General features: G+C 31.1%; 1 protein-coding gene across 1 annotated transcript in view; it reads left to right on the forward strand.

The window, feature by feature from the left end:
* LOC129223317 (autophagy-related protein 9A-like) overlaps window positions 1-12,196 on the forward strand; it is a 50,636-nt gene extending 38,440 nt beyond the window's left edge. Inside the window, exons 15-20 of the mRNA XM_054857884.1 lie at window positions 1,468-1,551; window positions 1,661-1,727; window positions 2,758-2,843; window positions 4,446-4,597; window positions 7,157-7,259; window positions 12,080-12,196. Coding sequence (XP_054713859.1) covers window positions 1,468-1,551; window positions 1,661-1,727; window positions 2,758-2,843; window positions 4,446-4,597; window positions 7,157-7,259; window positions 12,080-12,196 — 609 coding nt within the window. The remainder of the gene's footprint in view (window positions 1-1,467; window positions 1,552-1,660; window positions 1,728-2,757; window positions 2,844-4,445; window positions 4,598-7,156; window positions 7,260-12,079) is intronic.
* Window positions 12,197-27,316: the final 15,120 nt, after the last annotated feature.

The raw sequence follows: 27,316 nt of genomic DNA on the forward strand, positions 1-27,316 counted from the left end.
AATTCAGATTCATGGACTCTACCGCTTTAGAAGTTTCTCTTTTTCTTTTAATATCATTGACAGAGTACTTGCTTAGGCATCTTTAATAGTAAAGAAAACTCACTCTGTCTCTCAGGAACTTATCAGCTAATGGTCGAACTAAAGAATGAAGGGGAACACATCTTAACATAGGTCAGCCTTTGAATAAAGGTACAATCAGTAGACTTGACAGCTTAAAAGAAAAGTTGTAGTCCAGCAACGTGTCAAAGTGTAAACAGTACAGTACACTAAAAGAAAACAAGCTAACTCATTTCTGCATGTGTCACTCCTTTATTGCACATTGGCTCAACTGGTGCTTTAGAAGTCTATTGTGCAGGAATTGCAAGTGAATTTGAAATAATTTTTCTCTTGTAATCACTTGCTTTTTTTTTTTATTTATTCTTTCAAAATAAATTTCGAGTAATCTTTGAAAAAATTTCGAGTTAAAGGAAGTTAATTCAGTAAATTACTGCCCATTGGCCAGGGCTAAAGCAAAAATACATGAAATACATGGCCAGCTAAGTCATTTCCAGCAGAGGACTGCAGTTTCGTGCTTATTAGCACTCATCAGCCTGGCATAGGAAAGTGACTGAGCTGGAGATAGAAAACTTCTTAAGAAAACCAAGAGTGTCAAACAAACCGGTAGCTAATACAGAATTAGCACAGACTAGATGAGTGACCTAAGCAATGCTTCAGTTCAACTCAAAGATTGATGGCAAGGCAGGTATATTCCGTAAATTACCGCCCATTAGCCGGGGCTAAAGCAGAAATACATAAAATACACCGCCAGCGCAGTCATTTCCAGCTGAGGACTGTAGTTTCGTGCTTATTAGACTAATCATCATCCCGGCATAGGAAAGTGACTGAGCTGGAGATGGAAAACCTCTTAAGGAACCCAAGAGTGCCAAACAAACTGTTAGCTAATATAGAATTAGCACAGACTAGACGAGTGACCTAAGCAATGCTTCGGTTCAACTCAAAGTTTGATGGCAAGGCAGGTATATTCAGTAAAATTGTGTATTGTAATTGTAAATTTAGTGTAATTTGTAAATTTAGTAATTAGTAAAATATACTGAATATACCATGCCTTCAATCTTCAAGTTGAACCGAACCAGTTTCTGTCACTCATCTGGTGACCAAAGCAATGATTCGGTTCAACTCGAAGATTGATGGCAAGGCAGGTATATTCAGTAAATTACCGCCCGTTAACCAGGGCTAAAGCAGAAATACATGAAATACACTGCCAGTTCAGTCATTTCCCGCCGAGGACTGCAGTTTCGTTCTTCCTCGGCTGGAAATGACTGAGCTGGCGGTGTATTTCATGTAAAGGAAGTTAACTTTGAGATATTGAATATAATTAGCATGGAATTAAAGACAAAAGGGTTGGGACTTGATAAGTTGTACTAATATTCGAGTTATCGCGAATTGACTGCATTTTCTATTTTTCAGTGGATGAGTGGAGGCTATTCGAAAGCTGATCAATACCAGCAGGCTGAGGACGGAAAGACTGAGCTTTCATTGATCCACTTTACTGTAAGTTTTCCTTCTATTTATGCTGAAAAAAAAAATAACACTTCATGTTTATTTATTTATTATTACTATTAGTTTAATATTTATTGATACTTGTTGTTTTTATATGTAGTTAATGAATCCTCACTGGGAACCTCCTCCTTCTTCAAATGTCTTTATCCATGAATTTAAACAAAAAGGTAAGTGAAATTTGTATAACAATTTTGTCTGCAACAAAAACCTGTATGCAACGACATTTTCTATGATCTTAGCAAAATTATCATTTATCCAACGTATTTTCAACCTGCTTGCAGCGATAATCACATTTCAAATGAACCTGTATATAACTTTTTTTTTTCAAAAAACAAACCTATTTTATTTAGTTACTAGTCTTTTTCTATCTAAAAAAACCAGGATTTAAATATGAAGTAACAAAAGATAAAAGCAGGATGCCGCCGGACAACTTGATTTATTTGTCAACAGTAGCTACATTTTTAAAAAAAAAGGAAAAAAATTGAAAATTCAGTAGGGGAAACGAAATAAGTGGGCACCAAAAAAAAAAGTGCCATTTTTTATTATGTTGACTAAGCTTTTGTTTTGTAAAGATCTGCCTAATGCTGATAGCGTCTAAAATGTATTTGCATAGTATGTATATATGTTTTCAATTTTTTTTTATTATTTAAAAAATTTAGAATTATAATTTAATTAAATTACATATTATTAAATAATTATCATGCTTTTATTATATTACTAATTTTAAATTTCTCGAATCAAGTTAGTTTTTTTTTTTTTTATTTATTTTTTTTTTTTTAAATATAAAACTCATTTTTTTATATGCACATTATATGTAGGGGTAAATGTCTGCATAAATGTTCAAACTGTGTAATGGGATCGTTTCCAAAATTTGAAAAGTATTTTTTTCTGAAAGAGCATGCTTAAAAACATAGGATCTGACCATTTTTTAAGTAATTTGTTTACGTTTAATATTTTTAAAAAATTGCTTAAATCTGTGCACTTTTATTGTTTACATTTCTTGCCGATTACATCACAAATGATGAAATGCCATTCTGTGTTGCCATTCACAGAGCAAAATATTTAATTCGCATCTTTACTCACTTGTATTGGCAACAATATGGTTGATAGCAAGCATAATAACTGCTTAGTGAGATTTTTTTTTTTTTTTTGTGTGTGTCCGAAATCGTCTGAAGCTTTGTTTGTTGTGGTTCATAGTTCAACTTGCGAAAGATCATCCAGAGGAAGGGGAAGCTAATCCTTTCTACACCTCTCTCCACTCCCTATCAACTTTGGGTTCGAGGGTAAGTTGGTTTGTCTTCAATTTCTATTTTTCTGTTGCTTCATTCTTTTATTGCCTCATCAATATATCAACATCATAAAGAAGTAAATATTATCCCAAACTTTGCACTGTTTCCCAATGTTTTATTGCACATATTTTTATGGTAATAATGTTTTTGTTTTATTTTTTTCATTTTTTCAAAGAAGTTCGTTGATTCAACCCAATTTAAAGATTTGTTGTTCTGGTAATTTTGCTGTCATAAATGTGTTGTTTCACTCTCTTAATCATTTATAAATTAAACCTTTTTTTTTTGTACCAAGCATTTGAAATGAAGCAGCTACAAGTTTGAGCAAAATTTCCACTTCAGTTTGTTTGCTTTGCTGGAGTTATGTTGGTTGTTAAGTTGTAAAAAATTTTCACTTCAAACAAGCCCAGTAATGAAAATATCAGTTTGTAGAAACTGTCTAATGAGTACTTTATCGTAATGTAAAAAAAAAGCATAAAATTTTCAGTTTGAGATTCCCCCCTCCCCCACTTCCTATCTTTAATGGAATGCAGCTTAGTTTCATTAATTGTAAAAGTGGAAACAGAAGCATTCCAATTCAGTAAAATAGAAAAAAAATCAAACATACTTTGAATTATTTTGCCGCAATATCTATGAAGAGTTATCAAAAGTATTTATTTTCACTTAGAAATAAAGTGTTTTATAGCAAAATTTGCAAATACTGGCTTACTACCTTCATCTTTTTCTCTTCCTAAATGTTTATAATTTTCTTAAATGCTCACATTCTTAAAGTGCCACTAAAAGCTTTAGCATATAAAAGTACAGTCGGACCTCCATATATCGAAGTAGCAAATTGCCGGAAAAAAATTCGATATATAGAAATTTCGATATATAGAAACGATTTTATTTTATCATAAAACTCTCCTAAAACGTTAAAATTAAAACTAATTTTCGTGCATGAAACCCAACTTCTTATTTAAACGAGCATCGGATTAAATGAAAGTTAATAATTAAAAATTTAACAGAAATTACATTTTTGCTCCTTCATACACCTTCATTCTTCGGAAATTCAACTTGAACTGCCACATTAGCGGATTTTCGTCTTAACAATGTAATCAAGAGAAAAGTAAAAAATCAATCTACTTAATTTGAATGATTTTTACTGAAGCTAAAAAGAATAGGATTGATAATCAACAGACAAAAAGGATAACTTAATCTTATTTTCCAGTGTTACTGGTTACAACTAAGATTTGAAATAAACTTGAGGGAATTTAAGAACTTCAGAACGGAACAACGACCTATCTACACACCCCTCAAACCCAGATTTTTTATGCGTTTCTTAGCAACCTTTAGTAAACATTATAATTTTCTCTCCTAACCTTCATTTTTCATAAGACAAACAGTCTAAAGTGGAAAAAAAAATCTACGATTGTCTCGAAAAAAATTTCGATATGTAGAGATATTTTCGATATATAGAAACAATTTTTCTATGTAATGAATAGTTAAATTTGCTGGGATTTCGATACATAGAAAATTTCGATATGTGGAAGTTCGATATATGGAGGCTCGACTGTATAGTTTAAGGGGAGAAAAAGTGCAAATGCAAAATTGCTGTTTCAGTATTCAAGCCTTGCGAATAGCCTGCACCAATCAATACACCAGCCTTGCAGTAGTTTGGTGACACCTGCCTTTGATTCAGGAAAAGTGAGCTTGAAGCGTGTGACTCATGCAGAAGGCCCTCCATACATTGCACAAGCACATCTCTTTACTACGTAAGTTTTCTTTTTTCCTTTTCTAACGTACCAGAGTAACCGACTATTTTCTGCCCTTTAATTACGACTCTTGTTCTGCCAATTAACTTGTTTTTTAATATTCATATGTAGATATGTACCGAATATTTGGTTAGTATTTAGTAAACTGCATATTCGGCAGCCAAATCGAATATTCCTTAATAGTAAACGATTGAAAACAGAGACCGGGCTGAAGATTTCGAATTTCTAACCAGTAAATTAGCCAAATTTTAAAATTTGCCAAGAACTAACTTTTAGTGATTGATTTTAATGTATTTTTGTATGTAGAAATATTTAATCAGAGAGTGAAGTATGGCTTAATTTTTGACGATTTTTTGAGGATAAGGGCAGGGGTCAATCCAGGAACTTTTGTCTGTTTTTAGGAACTTTGTGGAAAAAAAAATTACAAATTAAAGTACGGCTTTTTTAAAAATCATATGTAATTTTTCAAAAAAGCTAAATTATTTTCCCTTTAGGAAAATAATAATAAATGAGACTTTAAGCTAGTTAGGAAAAGGGTTTAATCGAGCAACAGTAGTATCTGATTTCACTCGCTCGCTCCGTATGCACTTTCTGTTCAAAAGTTATAAAATGGCCAAGAAAGATGATTATTCAGACTAGTACAGTAAAAAGGAAAAAATGGCTAAAAAACAACTTAAAGTGATCATTCTTTAATAAATTTGAGAGTAGAAATAAAAGCTTTTAATAAAGTAAAGACTGCATTCCTATCGTGGTCCGTTGTTTAAGAAAGGTCTGTTTTTAGGGGTCCGAATTTTGTAAACTAACCTGATTTTTGTCTAGATTGTGAGGTCTGAAGGGAGATTTTTGTTTTCTATGGAAACTTTGAAGAATTTTCTATTCGCCAAATTAGAATTTTTTTCGCCGAATTTACAATTTTATCGTATTTGAATCCTTTGGGAATGCTTAACGCGGTCCCTGGAAATGTTCATTAATGTCAAACAAACATATTTTAATGTATTGAATGAAAGTTACAATATAGTACCACAGTAATAAATTAATTCAATTTGGTACTTATTAATTTATCAAATTCAAAGTAATTTCAATGTAAGAAAAAACTGATGTTAAATTTTGTTGGTTTTCAATTTTCTTTTGATCTCATGATGCATTACACTAGCCTTACTATTACGTTCATTCAAATGTGCATCAGTAAATAAAAGCCATAATGTCAAGTAGTAATAAACATATAAAGTTAATTTATTGCTACTTTACTTACGCGCATAATTTTTATTATAAAATATGCAGCCAAAAAGGGAAAACACTTGAACATTAAATTTTGCAGTACTTTAATTTCTAAAGTGTTACACCATATAAAATTTTAGTCAAAAAAATTTAACAAATATTCAATTCAAATTTTAACCAAATATTCAGTATTCGGCAAAGTATGGTATTCAGTGCATCTCTATGATATATGTATGTCACAGTTTTGTGTAGTAAGTTTTTTCATTTGCATTTCTTTACATTTCTTCTTATTAAGGATTCCTTAATTAATTGTCAGTTATCAATAATCAACCATAATCAATGGAAAAATATTTTTCCAATGAAAAATATTTTAAATATGCCTAGAATATTTTAACTTACTGCCAAGCCCTTTTTGCTTCAAAATTTACTAGTGTGAAAGGGTTACACCCGTGTCTGTTGGTGCCCACTTCCCCACAAACTTTTGAGGAAATATTCCATCCCAATTTGAATTAAAAATATTCTGTTTCAAGTATTGCATTTGCTGTTAATACATGTAGTTACTACATACATTTCAAAAATTTACTCTTAAAAGTACTGCAGTAAACCCTCGCTAATCCCAGACCCTATTGAACTAAACTTCCCTTAATCCGTACCGCCACTTTGATGTCCGTATTGTATGACTAAAAGACGAGTTAGCGCAATTATATATTTTTGTGTCTTTTTTTTTTTTTTGTAATGTATTTTTCTCATGTGCTGTTGCATATTTTATTCTCTTGAATTCAAAATGCAATTTTTACTGTCTACAGTAGTTTGTTTATGTACTTTGACATCTTTTATATTCCCATTGTTTCTTGTCACTATTTTTAGAAAATGCCTGTTGAAAAAATTTTAGTTCACTTTATTCGCAATTTCTTTCAAGGATTAAAGACTGCTTAAAAATGAGACATAAAAGAAAAAAGAAATTCAATCTTGCTGGCACCTGTCTGTTTACATTTTATTATGAGTGTAGAGTACTTTTTAACAATATTTAAAAACAGTTTTAAGAAAATGTTTCAGTTTTCCATATTTTATAACAAGCTCCCCAAACTATTGATGAAGAACCTTGTCAATGAATCGGCACTATCAACAAAATGTGGGGATGATTTTGCCGATATTAGTGTATAAAAACGAAAGGTTGTTTGAAATACTTAAATGTAGGTAACTATGCAAAAAAGGTGATGTCTCGGTATTCAAAAATTGAACTTCTTGCAAAGCCATAAACAAGAGTTGACTGTATGTGCTTTACTTGCAATTTGTGTTTCATTTTTTTACATGAAAATATAAAATCATTTTCTTTTTCAGTACAAATGGAAATGATTGTGATCTGCACTCTCTCCAGAATGAGTTTAACCCGATGGAGATCAGAGCAGCAGACATGAGTCTCAGTGCTTTGTACATGCATGAAGTGAGTTGAACAATTAGATTTTTAATATAAAATCTGAGTATCTATCTGTCTATCTATGTCCAAGCTTCTTCTCCCGAACGACAGTGAACTGACCATCGAACCAGGTATCGATGGATTCGTCATCCTCCCGTCTTCATGTTTGGCTATTTAACATAATCCTCCGATAATAATTAGCGGAGATATCAATTAAAAACTATTAATTATGACTCTTAGATTACAAAATCAAATCCATATTTTTCGAAGGCTTTCCTCCATTCAAATTATTATTCAGTGCTTCATCTCATTTTTCCGCAACAACGCTTTTATTAAAATGTATATCGGGTGAAGAAAATCATTGAGATGAAAGATTTGTTGCCTTTTTTTTTTCTCGAATATGAACAGGTAAAATTCTTGTTTTTGTTTTGAGGCTTTTCCTGTAATCAGGGGATTTAAAATGTTTACTTTTTGGGGATTTTCCGCAATCTGCTGCAAAATTTCACTGATTTTTTTTTTCTTTTCTTTTTGTCCAATCCTGAGGGTTGAACAGGCGTCACTTGACATAACTTTTATTTTCGAGGTAGACCGTGCAAAGCCGAGCGACGCAGCTAGTTAGATTTTTATTGTTTGTAATTTTATGAATTTTCTGTAAATTGATGAAAAGCAATAGGCTGAATCCTGAATCCCGAAATTAATACCCATTTTTTCTTCAGAAAATAGAATGTAATTGGGAGAAAGCCCCATGACTTGTTAATACCGAGACCAGTATTTAGTATGATCACAGTTGTCTCGGCTAATTTAATTCAGTTTAGAAATTTAGTGAAATCTTTTTGTTTACCGACTTAAAATATCTCTTCTCTTTGGCTGTATGTTCTTTTTTTCATAAACATGTTCAAAAAATAAATAAATAAATAAATAAAAAATTGACAACACTATTTATGAGTTTTTTTTTTTTTTTTTATGCATAAAGTTTTGATTAGGTACATAATTTTACTTTAAATTTTAAATTTATAGAGAGAACAAGCATACTTGTGCATTTGTTAAACAAATGACTTTTATTTTTGTAGTTTCTTCAGAATAAAAAACTATAACTGACATTCCAATTCCATTTTAATGTCTTTTTTTTTATTAAAGATGTTCATGCAGTAGATTTATACCCACGGTTTCAACTGTTGCACAAAACAGCCAACATGCACTCCAAATATATTAAATCCTTCTTTGGTTGCATGAAGTTTATGAAGAGTATAGTCTTCCTATTTTGTAATGCTCTTAAATTTTTAAAGATTTCTAGAAACAATATTTATTTATTTATTTATTTATTTTTATTTTTTATTATTTTATTTATTTATTTATTTATTTATTTTATTTATTTATTTTTTTTTTTTTTTTTGGCAACGAGATATGATCATTACTGAGCAAACATTATTATTTAAATATTGTGTTTCCTGAAGTTTTCGAAATTTAATTGCTGCATTATATTGAAGTAGAGTCCCTGCTCTTCATAATTTTCATGTACGACAACTATATGTCTGTTACCATGGCATTCCCCAGAAGAAGTATGCCACTACAGGAGGGGGGGGGAATCCAAAGTGGACTTAAGGGGGTCTGGGACACATTTTGAAAAAATTTTTATTATGTACTTTAGAGTTTTGAAATTTTTTACACTGATTCATCATTTATTTAATAAGCAAAATCATAACATAAATATGAAAAAAAAAAAAAATTTTTATTTAAATTTAATTAGTTTTTTTCAAAAAAATGGGGTTGATTTAAATTGTTATAACTCAAAATATTGTTGGTCAATTTTCAATTTTTTTTCAAAAAAGTATGCACAAATATCTAAGCTTTAATTTTTATTCGGCGATTTTAAAAATATTGATTCAATAAAAAATAAAAAATATTTGAAGAAAAATTTCGAAAAATTCAAGGATACTTTTTTTTAAAAAAATCATAATTTTTGCAGTAAACGTTTTTTTTTTTTCAAATTCGCCGAATAAAAATTAAAGTAAACTGCTTGAAAAGGATATGCTCCAAGTTTCATTACTTTATCTCTATCGGTTCCTGACTTATAAGAGTTTGAATACAAGAAATCGGTGAAAAATTGCATCATGGAGAAAAACGCGTTTAAAGTTTTAAAGTTAAGTACACATTAGTTAGATGCATGCAACAAAAATAACTATATCTTTCGTTCTATTTAAGGTAGAAACAAGATTCAAACGTCTTCTTAAGCAGAAAGAAACTGAGCAATTTCTCAAATTATAAAAAAAAATTGCAAAATGTAACGATTTTTGTGTCCCAGACCCCCTTAAGGGTTAATACGAAATTTAACTAAAATACTGCACAATAAGGCAAGAAGGGGCGGTTACTTATGCATCTGGGGAATATTTTAAGTATAATGCATTTGTAATTTATACTTATTATTTAAACTTTCATTTTTCACAAAAAAATTTTTCAAAAATGTTTCTGAAAATTATAAAAACTTTATGAAAAAGCTTAAAACGTTGAAATTTTTTTAAGGCGGGGGGCTACACTGCCCAGATGATGATATGTTTGTGGGCGCCCATATGCAAAATTTTAAGGGGGGCTCAGATATTTCCCCTATGGTTTATCAGGATATTTTCCCCATGAAAACAGATTTTAGTACAGATTAAAGTTATTAAAATTTCACATTTTTAATAACTTATTCATAAATGGCTGGAGAAGAAATGTTTTTAGATACGTGCAAAGAAAACAGTATTTAAAGCAAGAAGTTCTAATTTCTGGAGAGGGAGGGGGGCTTGAGCCCCTAGTTGCCCTCATATATGGGCACCCATGGATGTGTTTCTCAAGGATTAAACTATTTCATATCAGATTTAGTTTCAACTAGCTGCGTTGCTCAATTTTGCCCGATCCATCTTGCAGGGGTGATTGTGGTCCGGTATTTTACCGAATTTCGGGTATTTTCGGACGTATTTCCGGTATTTTCATGTCTGAAAATACCGGAATTATTTTCTTTTTTCGTTATGCTTTTATCTCCCTACCTCCGCAGTTTATTTTAAATTATATAATGCTCATCAAATATACCTGCAAGAGCCTTAAGATGGACAAATGTCAAGATAATTTGTATAACACCAGCTCAAAAGTAACTTTGTAATCCATTAAAAATTTAATTAAATGTGCACACAATATTTTGACTCGGAACGATTTAAAACTATGGCAAAGATGCACTTAAGTAATAGGGGCCAAAGATTACCCCTCCCCCCCCCCCCCTCCCATTCTTGCTTTGAAACTTTCAGGTATTTTTTGATGAACTCGCAATCACCCCTGACCTTGAAAGTACAAATTGTGTCAAGTGACATATATACAACAATCAGGCTTAAATAAATAAAAAAAAAAACCTCATGCAAAATTTCCCTTCCAAACAACGACGTTAGATATTAAAATACTTTTAAGAAATTAAATTGAGAAAGATGGATTTAAAATGCAAAATTAAGGAAGGAATAAAATGCGGTTAACAATTCGAATGGAACTGCGCTTTTTTGAGTTTGATTTAAGGCTTGTAACTTTTTTTCTTTTGTAGATAGAACCTTAGTTCTTCGACCAAAGGTCGAGATAGATCTGGAGTAAAAAATGTCGCTTTTTCCAATGGTGCCAAAAAGAAAACTGTGGGACAACCCCTTTACTTTTTATTGATAGATTTAATGAAGAAAGTAGTGCCTAAATTTCAGCTAAACCTAAACAAATTCGAGCTAAAAACGTAAATAACTCCCGCTGTAATTAAGGAAGAGTGTTGAAACAAATTGCGTTGAATGCGAAAAATTCTACTCTTTCTAACGATATATAATGTTAATGTGTGCAAGTAATTTTTCACCCCCATATTCGGGTGTTTATGTGAAAATTGAGCGTAAATTGAAATAAAAAAGAACAATTCATCGAATTTTTTTCAAACTGGTCTGCAAACCTTCTCAGAACTTGAAAGAACAAACCGTAAAAATTTCAACGAAATCAGCCAGGTAGTTCTCGAGTTTTGCGAGTTCAAACACACAGACTCTTTTTGGAGACTTCATGTTATACTATGTAGAGATTTAGCTCAGGAAAAATCATAGACTAATAATAAGAGTAGACCGAGCTTTCTCATTCTTGCTGATGAAGAAAATTGGTTCATAGATGTATCATGTGACTAGTGGAAGGGCTTGGCGAAGACTTTGGCAGCATGGTTGCTAGATGGCAGCATTATCTATAGTTTGGCACTCGACATGTATTTTAAGACAATGTGTTTTCATTAAAAAAAACTTCCAGGTGCAGAGATTGAACTGTTTTTCTTTTAGTTATGCATTATTTTGACATTAGTAATAGTTTTTGATCAGTTTTCGGTAACTTTTATTTCATTTGGAGCTGTCAGCGTTGGCGTGAACGAAATGGCGTAAACGTTTTGCGTTAACGCAAAAATGTACTAATCAGTATCTTAAATTGAAACTGTAGGTAAAAATCTTACCGTTTGCTGATTCTTCTTCGTCGCTTACATTTTAATTGCTTAGAAAGTTATTGAAATTGACTAAAGAAAATGCACAATACTATCTAAACGAAAAACTCACTATATTAAAAAAATATTTACAACTTAGAATGACAAATTTACAAATCGGACTCCGTAAAAGATCATTCTTCCGTGTTCCATCAATTCTATTTATTTTATTTCGCGCTGGCGTGGATCGTCTGCTATGATTAACGCCCGTTGTTGCTAGGATATCCACCAGTCACATGGTTTGGTTTATGAGCAGCAAAAGAGTTGCCATAGCTCGGTCTACTCTTATTATTAGTCTATGGGAAAAATATTATAAAACTTGAATTGCTGCTCTTTCTTCCAGGTCCATCACCAGAACATGCATCCCAACAGGTCGCAGGAAGAGTCCGGGAGTCGGAACGTCGAAGCTCCGGAAAACAATGGAAGTGAGGAATCTCCTCTTTTAGATGTTAGGATGTAGGTTGCCTTTCTTGTAGTACACTAACACTCATATTTCGTTGCTTTAATGTCAAACAACAGGACTGCTTTTCAGATTCTGAACTCTAAGCACTCAAAAACAAGTGATATAGGAAAATATTTTTAAAGTATATATTCTTACTTAGGTTAGCGAAGAAAATTTTTATTTTAGTAACTTTTTATTAAATAATTGCAATTAATATAAATATTTTTATATTGATATGTATATACATATGACAGAATCACAATATTAAGTGACAAAAGAGAAATTAAATTTAGTTAATGAATTAATGTTTGAAAAAACTATCAATATCAAGTGTCATCCGCTACAAGTTTAAAAAAATGCTTGAATGTGAGTGGATGAATAAGATGTATTTTATTAACAACTGAAAATCTGAACAAGATATATATATATATATATATATATATATATATATATATATATATATATATATATTGGGAGAGTACAAACTAATAGTAGAAATTGAAAAATAAGTGCTATTTAATGTCAAATACCTGAAGCAAAGATCAATTAATATGATCATTAGTTTCAGAGGCGTCGACAAAATGAATTAAGAAAAAGATATTTTGCCCTTCTGATTAATTTTGTAGTTAATGTTGTTGGACATTAAAGTGACAAATTAACTGCTTCAATTATGTGGCACTATACATTTATTCATTTGAGTATTGTTTTATTTTTATTATTTAGTTTTTCTTTGATATTTGAATTTTCTATAAAATATTCAGTTAAATATATGTTTTACTTCTGTGCTAGAGTCAATAATGAGTGCAATCTAAAGCTGTCACTCTTTCTTTTTCAATCCTCGAAAAGAATACGACTGAAACATATAATTAAAATTGTGCTGTGCTGTAGATGTGCATAAAAAAGATAATTTTTAAAAATTTGATTTAGTTCCTTTGTTAATCTTAATTTTGAACATAATTTTCCCATAAATTTCCTAATTTGAATCAAAAAGTTGTTGCAAGGTTTTTAGGTCAAGCTACCAGTTGCTAGCTCTGTACTAACAGCTGATGCTTATAAAGAAATAGGAAATTAAAAAGAGAAACACTTGTGCCAGAAGATAAATTTTTGAATGTATGCATAGCATACATCGCTAAAGATGGCAATGCAAAGTAGTGTGCTGCCAAGTATAATGCCATTGGTACCGCAAGCCTCTGATGACAACTGCATATTTTCCAATCATGTAGTGCAATTGCCGATCTAGCAGGGCGGGATTTAGGGGAGGGCAGGCGGGGCTACTGCCCCGGGGCCTCCACAACAAAGGGGTCCCCACAATAAAATTTTTACAAAATATCCTAACTTTAACGAGTCGAAAATATTGGATATATACGTATATATCAAAATATTCGGATATATATCAAAACATCGGATATTTTTGAAAGTATGATGATCTTTTCGAAACCTTGATTAGGGGCCTCCACTCCTTCGTTGCCCCGGGGCCTCCACATTTCCAAATCCGGCCCTGTGATCTGGCGAGAGAAAGTTTGAACAATTCTTTATTTCAAACGGTCCTGGAAGATTGTAACAATTCTTTATTTCAAGTAGAGGGTGGGTACAGAAAGGTATGAAAAAGGAAAGAAAGAACTTTATTTCTTTTGTAAAAAAGAGGGTGAACAATCTCACCAGTACCCGAAATTTTTTCAAAAATTTTAACTGTTCCTTCGGATCAGAAAAGGTTTCGAATCGCTGTTGTATTGTACTTTCCTTGAGATGTTTGGGAGGAATGAGCTGAAAAGTAAACATTGCAAATTTTAGAAAAAAATTTGTAAATTTGTACAATTTTAAACTTTTCTTGATATTTTATTTTTTTTTAATAAGTGTCAACTACTAGTGCTTTGTCAACTACTTGTGATTTTACCTTGATTAGCTTGCAAATCAAGAATTATTATTATCATTTTTTTTAATGAAAAATGAATTTTCTAAGTTAATTAGATAGTGTGTAATTAATGTTTGAAGAATAAGAAAACTAAAGCTCCATGGTGACTCATTGTTTATTGATCATCATTTTGGGTCTTTCTTGCCCCTTTTTATGGTTTTTTATATTTGTTAAGAGGAAAGGTTTTTTTTTTTTTTCGACTCTTGGTATTTTTGTATTTCTGATATTTTTTTCATGGAAGATTTTCTGTAATTTTGGTACATTTTTGATCTTTGGTTCCATTTTTTTTTAATGTTTCACTTTAATGTCTTTTTTATATGGGAAGGTAATCTAAAAATGTCCGTAAAAAAATTTTTTGATGCAGCAGGCTCAATTTTTTTGAGTGAGATATGAATTTGCAATGTTTTTTTTTTCTCTGCATAAATTTTGTAAATATATTTTAGAACTACTTTTTTATCTTTTAGGGCGAACTATGTTCAATGAAACTAAACTTTAGTGAATATTTCAAAGGTAATTATTCTTACACTAACCTTGTTTTCATGATTTTCATCTTTTCAACATTATTTCATTTGTGTAATTAAACTGAACAAGATAAGCATGTTGGTAAAATTGCGTTGATCTAACTAGATATCTATGATTATTCATTTTTTTTTTCTTTCTTTTGTTAAATTTTAAAACTTTTTTCCTTTTTCCAATTTTTAGAGAAATGTTTTCTCTTTTTAGAAGTACAAGGGAACCATTTTCTGTCCATGAAACTGCTTCCATTTTCTTCAACCATTGCTATTGAACTGCAGTAGTGCCTCAATTTACAGAACTACTTTTACTATACTAACTTTTGAGATTTTTTTCCGAAATATATTTCTCCATACTCTTGCAACTCTTTTTTTAGCAATCTTAATGACTCTGGAACTTTCAGTCTAAAATGTGAATGCTTTCCTTCATAAACATAATAATTTATGCATCATTAATTGATTTTTATCATTTTTTGTATTATTCCATTTTGCTTGAATTGTGAAGTCACTCGTTAAAGCTTTTGGAATGATTTTGAAAGAGATTATCAAGTGTACCACTCATAAAACTCTTCTCTTCTTCTTCTTCTTTTTTTTTTTTTTTTCAGAATTTAGATTGATTCTTCCTCTTTTTTTTATTTTATGAAGACAAATGGCTAGTATGATCATTGGGAAAAGAAATTTGACACTCAAGATAGTGTATAATGCTAACTATCCAAAAAATATATTTTTTGTTTTCAGATTCAATCTTTCTCACTTTAATTTTTCTGAACTTAGTAAACTCAAAATGGATGGTTTGATGAGAGTGACCCTTATACTGATCTAAAATAATATAACATACCAAAATTTTTTTGATATATCATGATTATTGGTTGGTTTTTGTAGTCTAATGAATATTGTACAATTAAAATCATACATTTCTTGTCTAAATTAGGTAGTCTTTTAGATGTACCGCAATAGATTATACCATTTATGTGCCACCACACAGCAGTAATGTAAATTATCTTGATGCTGGTTTAGCAAGAAAGAACATTAATTTCATATTTTTAATCGTAAATTAATGGATTTCTTTGTTTTGAGACGTTCCACCCTTGTGAGTGATGTGTACTGATTTTTGTTGTTTAAAGTGTTTTTTTTTTTCCATAAAACATCATGAATCAATTTTTATGAGTTGTTCACTTATTTAAAGCTGGATTCATAGTATATTTGATTGGAAATACTTAAAGATATTTAAAAAGATTTAGCTATTTAGGATCAAGAGACTGTTAATGTGGAGGGCGCCTTTGGAAAGATGAATTTGTCTTTTTGAATACGTTTTGGGAGAATGGCAAAGCATAACATATATATATTTATTTCAACAGGCAAAATTTAATGGAATGACTTCGGTTCAAGCTAAATAAATTGGAATCACTGGCATATTTTTGTTAGAGCATGGCCCCACTAAATTTTGCTTATGCTTATAGGCCGTGACAATCGCTGAAACTCATAGTAACAAAGGGGGCTGCAGGAAACCCCTGTTTCCATTACATTGCCATTGATTGGTGGATGCAGGTGTTCCATTCAGCGCTTCTTGTGGTCAAAATAGTCGACATCCAATCAAAATAAACAAACTTTGAAACATTGTCATTGATTGGTGGATGCTTGAGTGAATCAGAGTTGAATCAGTTCAACACAGGAAAGTCATAAATTGTCAAGGCCCGTTAAGCATCAGCGCCATCTAGTGGGGCCTTGGTTTGAGTTGCTCGTCACTGTATATTTTAATCAGTCTCTTGTGGCAAGTAACTCAAACAAAATCATATTTATTGCTTTTTTTTCTCTCTCTCTCTCTCTTTTTCCGTTGTTATTTTTTGAAGGAAAAAAAACTTGTTCATTTTTACAGTAGCAACCATTTTGATAGTAAGCTTAAATAAATATATTTGCTACTGAACAGTCTTTAAAAAGCATTTAATGATGCTAAAAAAAACTGAGGTTCTAGAATTATGTTATATAAATTCAATTATACTATTTTATGCATAATATCCATATGCTAAGCAAATTTAACATTTATGATTTGTTCCCTATCAAATGAGATTGTATTTATTTGTGTAGAGTGTGGTTCAGCTTCAAATCATCCACAAAACTATTGTTATCTTAATATTGTGTATTTGTTATTTGTGGCTTGGTTAATCAAACAAAAGTTTATGATTATTATGTTTTAATTTTAATCACTCTTCTTAATTTATTTATTCATATGTGATAATGTTTTTTTCTTTCTCTCTCATGCGTTAATACATGCTCAAGACCCGTCATCAAAGTGTCTCACTCATTATGTATGGACGTTTAAAAAATACTCTCATATTGGGTTTAAGTTCCAATGGGGTCGTTTCCAAAAATTTTAAAGTATTTTTTTCTGAAAGAGCATGTTTAAAAACATAGAATATGACCATTTTTTAAATAATTTGTTTAAGTTTAATATTAAAAACAAAAATACTTAAACCGAAGCACTTTTATTGTTTAAGACTTCTGCCGATGACATCACAAATGATGAAATGCCATTCAGTGTTGCCATTCACAGTATTTAATTCGCATCTTTACTCACGTGTATTGCCAACGATAGGGTTGATAGCAAGTGTAGAGCGCAATTTTAATTTGCTTCTTGATCATCATGCTGTGGAAATGTAGAAGAAAGATGCGGCAAATTGCATCATTTGTGACGTCATCAAGACCATGCCTTGTTTGAAAAATCGGACATTTTAAAAAATTAATTAAAAAAATCTGTTGGGAAAATAAAAGTATTTTCTGGGTCTATGTTTTTTTTTTTTGCTCATTCTATACATTTCAATGACTAAAAGTAGTACTTTTGACTGAAGGAAACCACCCCATTGTGTGCGTCATGCTCGAACTTTTTTAAATGCCAGATACTATATATTCTCGTTGCTTTAACTTGCAAGATTATTTTAGCGTGTTTTCGGTGTAGCTTTGGTTTGTGATATGATATTCTTTAGTGATACGTTTTATAGTTGCAATACGATGAAGTAGGAAAAAATACCTAGTTGCTAAACTGCTTGATGAGAGAATTACTGTACATTTTTTTTAATTTCGTCTTTAAAGTTCTTGTTTTTGTCTTGTCCTGTTTGGAGCTTTTACTAAGTAGAGCTTTTTTAAACAAATATTTTAAGACATCACTTCTGCTCAATCTTTATTGGCTCATTGAGGTCTTATGAGTGAGTGTGTCATGTGATTGTTTAGTGTTTTCTTAGTTATGTAGCTAAGAAGTGGGGTACATTTTTTTTCTCCCTTTGGATATGCATTAATATATTTTATATACATCAATGAATACTGCGCCTGTGCGATTAAAATCATAGTAGGCCAAATGAATATTATGAAAGCGTGAAGTTAACTTTCCCATATATAGTGAAATAAACTATAAATTTGACTTTTTCCACAAGAGGAATAGGGGGAACAGGGGCGTAGCTAAGGGGGGGGTTTGGGGACAAAACCCCCCCCCCCCCGAAAAGTTAGTCTCAAAAAAAAAAAAGAGAAAAAGAAGAGAGAAGAGAAAGGAAAAAATTCCAAGCGATTACACACACACACACACACACACACACACACACACATATATATATATATATATATATATATATATATATATAAAAGAAGTAACCCCCCCCCCCGAAAGTCGGGTCTAGCTACGCCACTGAGGGGGAATACATACTTAATATTTACTACATTGTTAGAAAAGATTTGTGCCTATCTTTAAATATTTTGATTTTTTAAGATAATTTATTTAAATATTATGGGAGTTAACTTTAACTAGTTTAAAATATTATTTTTTCTGCTATAAAAACACTTAGGAGCATTGCTGGAAGCCAAGTGCTCTAGAGGTACTAACCTAGACTCCCCCCCCCCCCTCTGGTTAAACTTTTGGTATGTGTTATGGCACACATATTAAGAACCTTTTTTCAATATTCAGGCAGAAAACATTTAGTCCAAAATTCCATTTTTGCGATTTTGTTGATTTTACTTTTTGAATTTTTATTTAAAAAAATGATAAAAATCCCATAACTCCTACAGAAGGTTTGCTGATGTAACTTTTGAATTGTGTGGTTGCTTTATATAATAACTAGTAATAATTTTTAATTCACTGTAGTAGTAGTCTTTTAAACTTTTTTTTACGAACTTATTGACATTTTTTCTTGATAGGCAATGATATTTAATTTTAATTTATGCTATTGGCACTGAGTAAAACATGAGCTGAACATTACGAAACATAACTTAATATTATGTTACAACCTAGTTTACACAAATATTCAGAACTTTGTTTTTTATCCTCCGCAAGATTTGTTTTTTTTTTTACAAAGAAAGAAATGATATCAAGCGTGCAGTTTCAGTACCAAAAGTTTTCAAACTATATCTTTTCAGAATCCACCATTTTTGGACCCCTACTTTAAACCATACCCTTCAGTGTTTTTATTTTTGTCTTTCAAAATTACCAAAATAATAAGTACTATGTGCAATTTGGTTGTAAATTTCATTATTCACAAACTGATTTCGATTCATTTTTTCTGTTAACCTCATGTTTCGCCTTCTTGTATTTTTTTAAGTAACGAAAATTTGAGCTATTATAGTGTGTCTGAAGAATATTGTTATCTTATCACATGAGAAAATGCTGACATCTTGAATGTTCTTGTGATTTAGTACAAATTATTGTCATTTTTATATGTAAGAGTTTGTGTAACATAATTTATGTTAGTTGTGAAGGTGTATTTGAAATGAATGAATTGCATGTAGAATATTTTTTAATGATCACTTGTAATGAGTGTTACTTCATTCTTATTTTCGTTAGATTCAATGCACAAGGTAAATACTTTAAACTCTTGTCAGAAATTCACAAATTAAAGTATTGGTGTGTGTACATTCGGTTTGTCAATTCTTTCTGAATGATTTTTTTAAAACAGAAATAGACCATTTAAATTTTTAATTTGAAATTAATAATAATCAACCCACATAATTTTTTTTTTGTGTTTATTCATCATTGAGTGTAAACAGGGCCTTTGTTAAATTCGTGCAAATTTTTCAATTAAGCTAATCTTTGTCCTTGTTATCATCCGCCCCACCACCACTTTTTAAAAATTTTGTAAGTTTTAAAAAATATGCAAACAATTTTGTATTAATAACGTGTTTAAATTTTTTCTCTATTTTGATTAAATTTTAACAGGTCTGCAAAAGCCAGTTGTGACACCTTAGTATGATATTATTTTGTTTTAGGTTTTGAATGCTTTGATTTACTTTAAATTTCTGCGTATAGTCTGTAGTGTGGCTAAATCGTTCCTCAATTAAACTTTTATCATTTTTTAAATGTGTTGACTGTGAAACAGAAATAATCGGCTTTGCATAAAAATCAGGTATTAAATTCGTAAGCAGAGGGGTATAAATTTCTTTTTATCTCATTATTGAAATATGATGTTTTACTTCGTAAGAGACTGTTCACAAATGATAGCACTATGATAGTTTGTGACAAAGGGGATGTTGGAGGGTTTAAGAGATGTGACGTTGCGCATTTTTAAAAGAATTTTTATTTAAAAAAAGTGTGACATGTGACAAAGGGGAGGCAGAGGGAAAAAGTGAAGTGTATCACTTTGTGACAAGGGGGAGAGGGGATCAAAACTGTTGAAAGAAAGTATTAGATCATTTGTGGACAGTTCCTAAGCAAAATAATTCAAAAATTTAAGTTTATTTAAATAATTATTTAGCCATGTTGTCTGCATGAATAGGAATTGTTTGTTTAATTGAATCGCTTCTATTTTGAGGAGTCTAGTATGTTTTTTTATGGAAAAAAATGTTTAAGAGTTATGTTATTTTAAGCAAACATAAGTATCACAACATATGTCTTATTATCTTTGGAAAAATCTTAAAATGCTGAGAAATTTTTTGATAAATGTTTTTTGTCGTTTTTTCTTTGGTATGTGTTGTAAGATATATAACTTAAAATTATAATGGTTCACATTCACCTACACTGTAAATGATGCAATGCAGAAAACTATAAATAAATAATGATGTATTATTATAGTAAATCACTGCCATGTTGAATTGCCTTAATGAATGATGATTTCATTATTTAGTACCATTGCTTTTCATTTTTATTGGATACACCCAAAACCAATTTCAAAATAATTTAAGGTGCACACGACAATGAACGATAACATTATTGGGGTGCTACTTGATTTCCTTGGATACGTTGATAAAACGACTTCAAAATTACCTTCAATTTGGAACGACTCAAACAATTTGGTAAACAGGCGTCAAAAATAGTTGCTCTTCCATTGGCTGTTTTTTTTTTTAAACATGATTTGGCTGTTTATCAAGGGACCCATGAAATCAAGTAGTACTAGCTTTAAACTATCATGCCTTATCGTTATTTTAATATTTATTAATTTGATAATTATGTTTAATGACCACAAAGTTTTTGATATATTATTATGTGCAAACTTAAGTTAGGAATGTTTTCATTCTACTGGTTCTTGTATTTTGCTATTAACTGGGTTCAAGCTTGAGATTTTCAAACATAGCAATCATCATCAGCAGTCATGATAATGCAACCATTTTGGCAAATGGAAAGGGGAAAAAGATAAAATGTGTAGGTGATGTTTTTGTCACAAAAAATGGGAAAGGGACATCTGGTCAGAGGCTTAGCCAAGGGGGGATAGGGGTCATAACCCTCCCCCCCCCCATGAGACTCAAAATAAAATATATAAACACACATGCAAGGGCCTAAAATTGCAGTAAACTTTTAATTTAGAAAAATTTTATGCCCCCCCCCCCCCCCCCCCCGGGGAAAATATCTCGCTATGCCTGCATCTCGTAGTACCATAAGAACCTGGTTAATGATTTTTTTTTTTTTACTGTATTTGTGGTTAAAGTGATGGTTCATTTAATTTAGCATGTTTATCTTTTTTTTTATATATATAACATATTTTAGAATGCTAGTTTAAGGCTACTTTTGTGACCAAAGGCTTATTAATACTTACATTTTCTAATGTTGATAAAAATGCATTGTGCTTTGTAATTCTATGCAACACATTGCCATGTAAATTTGGCTGTACATATACTTGTACATATTGCAATTTTAAAAGTAGTTATTTTATGCTCTGTGGTCTTTCTTAATAGAGAAAAAATAATATCTGAAAAACATGTGGCCAATGTTTTTTTTTCTTGGGGGGGGGGGAGGGGGTAGGATTTGGTTATTTGATTTGATTGTTTTTAAGATTGTGATTGATATTAATTCAATTCATTTAAAAACAGATGTGTGAATATGTTCATTATAACTTGCATACAAGTATACTAACTCAATTTTTTTAATTTATCGAGTTTTGAATTATAATTGATGAAAGTATAAAGTTCATTATGTGTAATGTAATAATTATTTAAAAGAGACCTTCTTTCATTTATCTTGGAAAATATTCATTAATCTCAAAGATTGATTCAAGTCAGGTTGTGATATAGTATTAAAACATCACTTTTTGCTATTTTGAATTATAATGTTTGGTCCAACCAAATTTTGCGTCCGAAATTTGTTTTCAAAATACAACAACGTGGTTGAACGAGTTTTTGAAAATCCTGGCTCGACAGCCATTTTAAAAGCCAAATAAATAAGGATAAGGAAGCCAGAAACCATTGAAAGTTCTATTAAAATTAAAAATAATCTGCAAAATAATTGAAACAAGTCATTAAATAACATTAAAAGGTTCTATATTTATTGCCAAGTGACAGTGTTGTAACAACCAGCTTCCAAAGTTCATGCTTCAAATTTCTTTTCTTCAAATTCTCAAACACAAATGTTGCAAAATTTTTGTAATAAAATTCCCTTTTGCCATTACCGAGTTTTTTGTGGGTTTCTATATAAACTCTCATGTGTCATACTTTGATAAAACTGCTTTTCAACCAATACACGTTTTAAATTTCCATTAATTAATTACATTATCCAATTTCTTAAACTATTGACTCATACATCTGTTTTAACAGACAGGCTACTTTAAGAATATGTATGCATTGGCCATGCGTTTTTAAATTTTAACAGGTGCTAGTGAATTTAACTTAATTTTTAAATTTTCTCATTGTGAATTGAATGACAGTGATATGTTTTCAACGTTCATTAAAACTTATAAAACAATTGGTGGATGTCATTATTTTTTAATCTTTTTAAATGATTTTTCCCTAATAATAAAAAATAACTTCAGTATTTCATCATTTCAATTTTTTTACTGATCCCATGATGAATCTTCAGCCATCATTGTTGGTTAGTGTCCAATGTTTTCCAAATCATAAACATTGCTAAACGATAGCCGATACCTGGCTGTCTCAATCTTTGTATTTTTCTGTCATTTGGGACTGAACTCGGATGTCATCAAACCTGCGGCACTTGGCAAAACATTCATATCATAATTGCTAAAGTATTTAGGACGCAGTAAAGTTGAAGGGCCATTTAACAATATTTCAGACAGATGTTTAGTCCATAACATAACACTTTTTTTGCCATAAATATTTAATTTACTGTTTGATTTGCAAATTATTTTAGTTTGGGTTAGTGTGTTGGTAGGACAAACTCAAACTAAAATAATGTGCTAATCAACCTGTAAATTAAAAAGTTATGTCAAAAAAGTCATGTTATGGACTCGACATAATTGTCCAAAATACTGTGAAATGACCTTGATGGAAATTGTCTATATCTAAATTAGGATGGATGTTTCATTTGATTATGTTGGTGACTTCAAGAAGACATGAGTCTGGCCAGATCACGGACAAAATTCACTTATTTTTAAAAATTAAATAACAATAATGTAAGGTCTCATCATTTAAAATAACAAAGCCATAAAAAAAAGTATCTAAATTACTTTATTCAAACTGAAAAGTCACTTTCAAAAGGGGAATTAGACAACAATAGACATTGCAGAACAATTTTGAAGCTCATTGAATACATTCATAGTTTAGTTGGGGTAAATAAAATTTCATATTTTTTTGGTTAAAACTGAAATGTAATTTTCATTGCCAATGTTTATCAAGTATGGAGAGAAACTGAGCAAGCATAGTTATTCTTGTTCTCATTTCATTTAATTATTATTATGTTGAATTTCATTGTTGTAAAAAAGACTTTATTTTGGATGTTACTTTTGCTATGATGGTGTCTTGAAAATCAAGTTTTGTTCTCTCAAAAAAAAAAACATTCAGTACTCCCAATCATCTTGCGAGGGTCGTGTTAACAATTTCATTGATATCAGACTCCTATTCGTACCATCGTCCAATCTTACCAAACTGTTATCACACTTTTGCATCTCTGGCCACAGGTAAAACTCAGAAGTGGGTTTGATAATCAGACAATATTTCTTGGAGCACTTGAGGCTGATTAAATCGTTAATATCGTAGTCAAATACCACCAGCTGTACTGGTGTATGTCCTCGGTAAACAGTATGCATATGATGACTGACTGAAACTTGAATTCTTTCAGTTTCTGGACTCCAACAAAACAGGGTCTCGTTTTCTTCTGTTAGTTGGATCAGTTCTGCCCCCTTGGTTGAGTGATTGCTCCTATGAACATAAGCAATGCTGATTTGAAACAGATATGAGTTGTTTTTGACTGAAAATCCAATGTTTTCTTCCTCCAAAATGACGAACCCTCTGATGTCGCTCGAATTTTGTTTGTAATAAGTGTAAAAAGCTGGCGGCAAGTTAAGTGGAAAGCTGATTCCTCGTTTAAGTCTGTTCATTGGGTTGGTCTTCAAAGCAGTGTTATAGAACTTAACTGCATCTTCATTATTGCAAGCGAGTAGTCTGTCGTAATCGATGTTTTTGACGTTGATGCAGGAAAAATACTGCCCAAAGCTCTGGGCTATGTTTTCGAACGTTGCAGTTGCGTCGGTACGACAGCAATCCACTGTTGCCCTCATCCACAGAGCATAGAACAGTTCTGTTTCGTCTCTCACCTGCAAAGTTGGTTGGGAAGCCACTAGAACCAAAGTGGACGGGCTCACTGAATAAAATGCTTCCGTCTCCAAAACAATAAAAGCTCCTTTGGTGCATAGTTTTAAACATGCATCTTTAAGTGGTTTTATGGATTTCTTCACGCTGATGTCCAGTAGCGTTAGAACATTACAAATGTTCAACTGATTTAATAATTCATAAATACATATGTTGTATAGAGGTTGAATATCAAAAAATGAAGCTGCTTGAAGAACGTCGAGAGTAGTTAGCCAATCAGTGGTTTTGAATTTTTTCTCATAGATGTATCTGAAAACGTTAAAAAAAGAATGAAACATAGTTTGTTTTAAACAATAAATTTAATTTTTTTTCTGACTAACTAAAGTTTTCTGCAATCAAGGATTGCAGGACCAGGTTTTGAAAGTTTTTATTTGATTATCATTATTGTTTGTTTCGAATTTCTTTGTCTACTATTGATTACTTCTCGGTTCTAAAAGTTGTAGTTTCGCATACGTTTCAGTCGCATCTTTTCATACTTTATTTATGCTAAATATCATAGGAGAAAAATACTCATAAAGTTTAGTATTTTAAAAGTTATCTGTATATATATACTAGCTGCGTCGCCTGGCTTTGCACAGTCTACCTCGAAAATAAAAGTTATGTCAAGTGACGCGTGTTCTACAATCAGCCTAGAAGTTTTTTAAAAAAAATCTGAATTTCCCTACAGATTGCGGAAAAATAACCAAAAAGGAAAAATTTTAAATCTTCCGATTACAGGAAAAGCCTCAAAACAATTTGGAAATATGTTGTTTTAAATCTTTAAAACAACATATTTTCTAAGAATGTAAGCCTCATTGTGATTTTAAAAAGTTGAAACTTGCGCGTTTTTGAGGTGTTTGATTACAATATTGTTTTTCTACCATTTTTTTCAAATTTCTTCAATAAAATTTTTTTTTTAACAATATTATCATCAAAGAGATCATAATTGAATAAAGAATATTCACACAAATTTTCAGAACAATTGGTCAATAACTCTTTGAGCTAGAATGCCGACCAGTTGAAAAAAAGTTGTTTCAAGAATAACGCGTTTGAAAAAAAGAACGCTCTGAACGTTTACGAATCTCCACAGTCGCTTTAAGTGCTCATAGCATTTGAACTAGACGAAATTTTCCCTGAAATTTCGGCAACATTCTTGAATGGTTTTACTAACACTTTATGACATTTAAAAAAATGGATTTTTGACCCTTCTAAACTGGTTTCCCCCATTAATGTAAAAATTCTGCTTGAGAAAAGCGAGAATTAATAGAATATCAATAAATAACTAGTATGTTGTGGCCATCACGAAACTTTCTTCTATATATATATTTTTTTTTTTCTGATCCCTCTCCATGCTTGACGAGGAAGCAATATTCCCAACAAAAACAAAATTACACATGCAAAAACTTGACTACCATCCCAATGTCTGAATTATTGCAAAAGCAAAGCAAAGAGCGAAAATTGAAAGTTATTTTAAAAGCCTTGCTTGAATGAATTACAAATATTTTATTTGTTAACAAATATAAGATGGCAACAGTTAAAAATTTTAAATCATTGAGATAATATTTCCGATCATTTCCATACAATTAAAATCACGAGAAATACGCAGACGACAATCTATTACGATTTATCTTTCTTATTGTTGCATTAATAAAGCTATTTTTATTTAAAAAAAAAATCAACACCTCTTGGCGCGATTGGCGTCAAAATTGAACCAAAGCCTGTTTACATATGGATTCACATATATTCCAAATTTCAACCAGAACGTAGCATTACTTCTTGAGATAGGGCACTCACAATGGAAAAAAAGAACGGGCGATTGCGCTACCCCCCTTTTTAGCTGTTGACACCAAAATAAAATCAGCTCTTATACCCACTAAGGGCTACTTGCCAATAAATTTTTCTTTCATTCCGTTCATTATTTCTTGAGATACAGCAGTCACAATTGACGACAAAAAACGTTCTATAGCTCAACCCCCGTTTGAGTTATTGACACCAAAATTGAATCAGCACCTGTTCCTGTTAATGGCAACATATGGACCAAATTTTGTCTGATTCCGCCAGTTACTTCCTGAGGAATAGCAAGCACGCGTAACTCAAAAAACGTCCCATTGCTCCACCCCCCCTTGGAGGAATTCGCGCCAAAAACCAATGGGCACAAGTTCACATAGGGGCACATATGTACCAAATTTCGTTCGATTTCATGCGGTAGTTTTTGCTGTAGAGCGGCCACAAAAAACTGGTCACACACAGACGTGACACACACACACACAGACAGACAGACATTTTCCAAAAATAGTCGAAATGGACTCAGCACACCTCAAAACGTTCGAATCCGTCAAAATTCGAAATTCGAAAATTTGCACGAATCCAATACTTTCTTCTATGTATTAGATATAGAAGAAAGTAAAAACGGAAATATTACAAAAGGATATTTCATTCCCAGATGGTGTGATTGCATTTTCGTGAATTTTTGTTAACCATGTTTCTTATTTCTCTCTCTCTCTCTTTTATTATATATATATATATATATATATATATATATATATATATATATATATATATTTTCCATTTCCATGATCACTCACTTGCCCTTTTGTGAAACTTAATTTTAAGTGCAATTACGACTGTATTTGTTCTATAAATAATTTATTAGAACTGTCAATTTCAGCAATACTTTATGATACTTTTTTTCAAATGTTGGTCTCAATGGTACCCTGCATTTAAAAA

This window comes from Uloborus diversus, chromosome 5 (genome assembly GCF_026930045.1).
Source record: "Uloborus diversus isolate 005 chromosome 5, Udiv.v.3.1, whole genome shotgun sequence".
NCBI lineage: Eukaryota > Metazoa > Arthropoda > Arachnida > Araneae > Uloboridae > Uloborus > Uloborus diversus.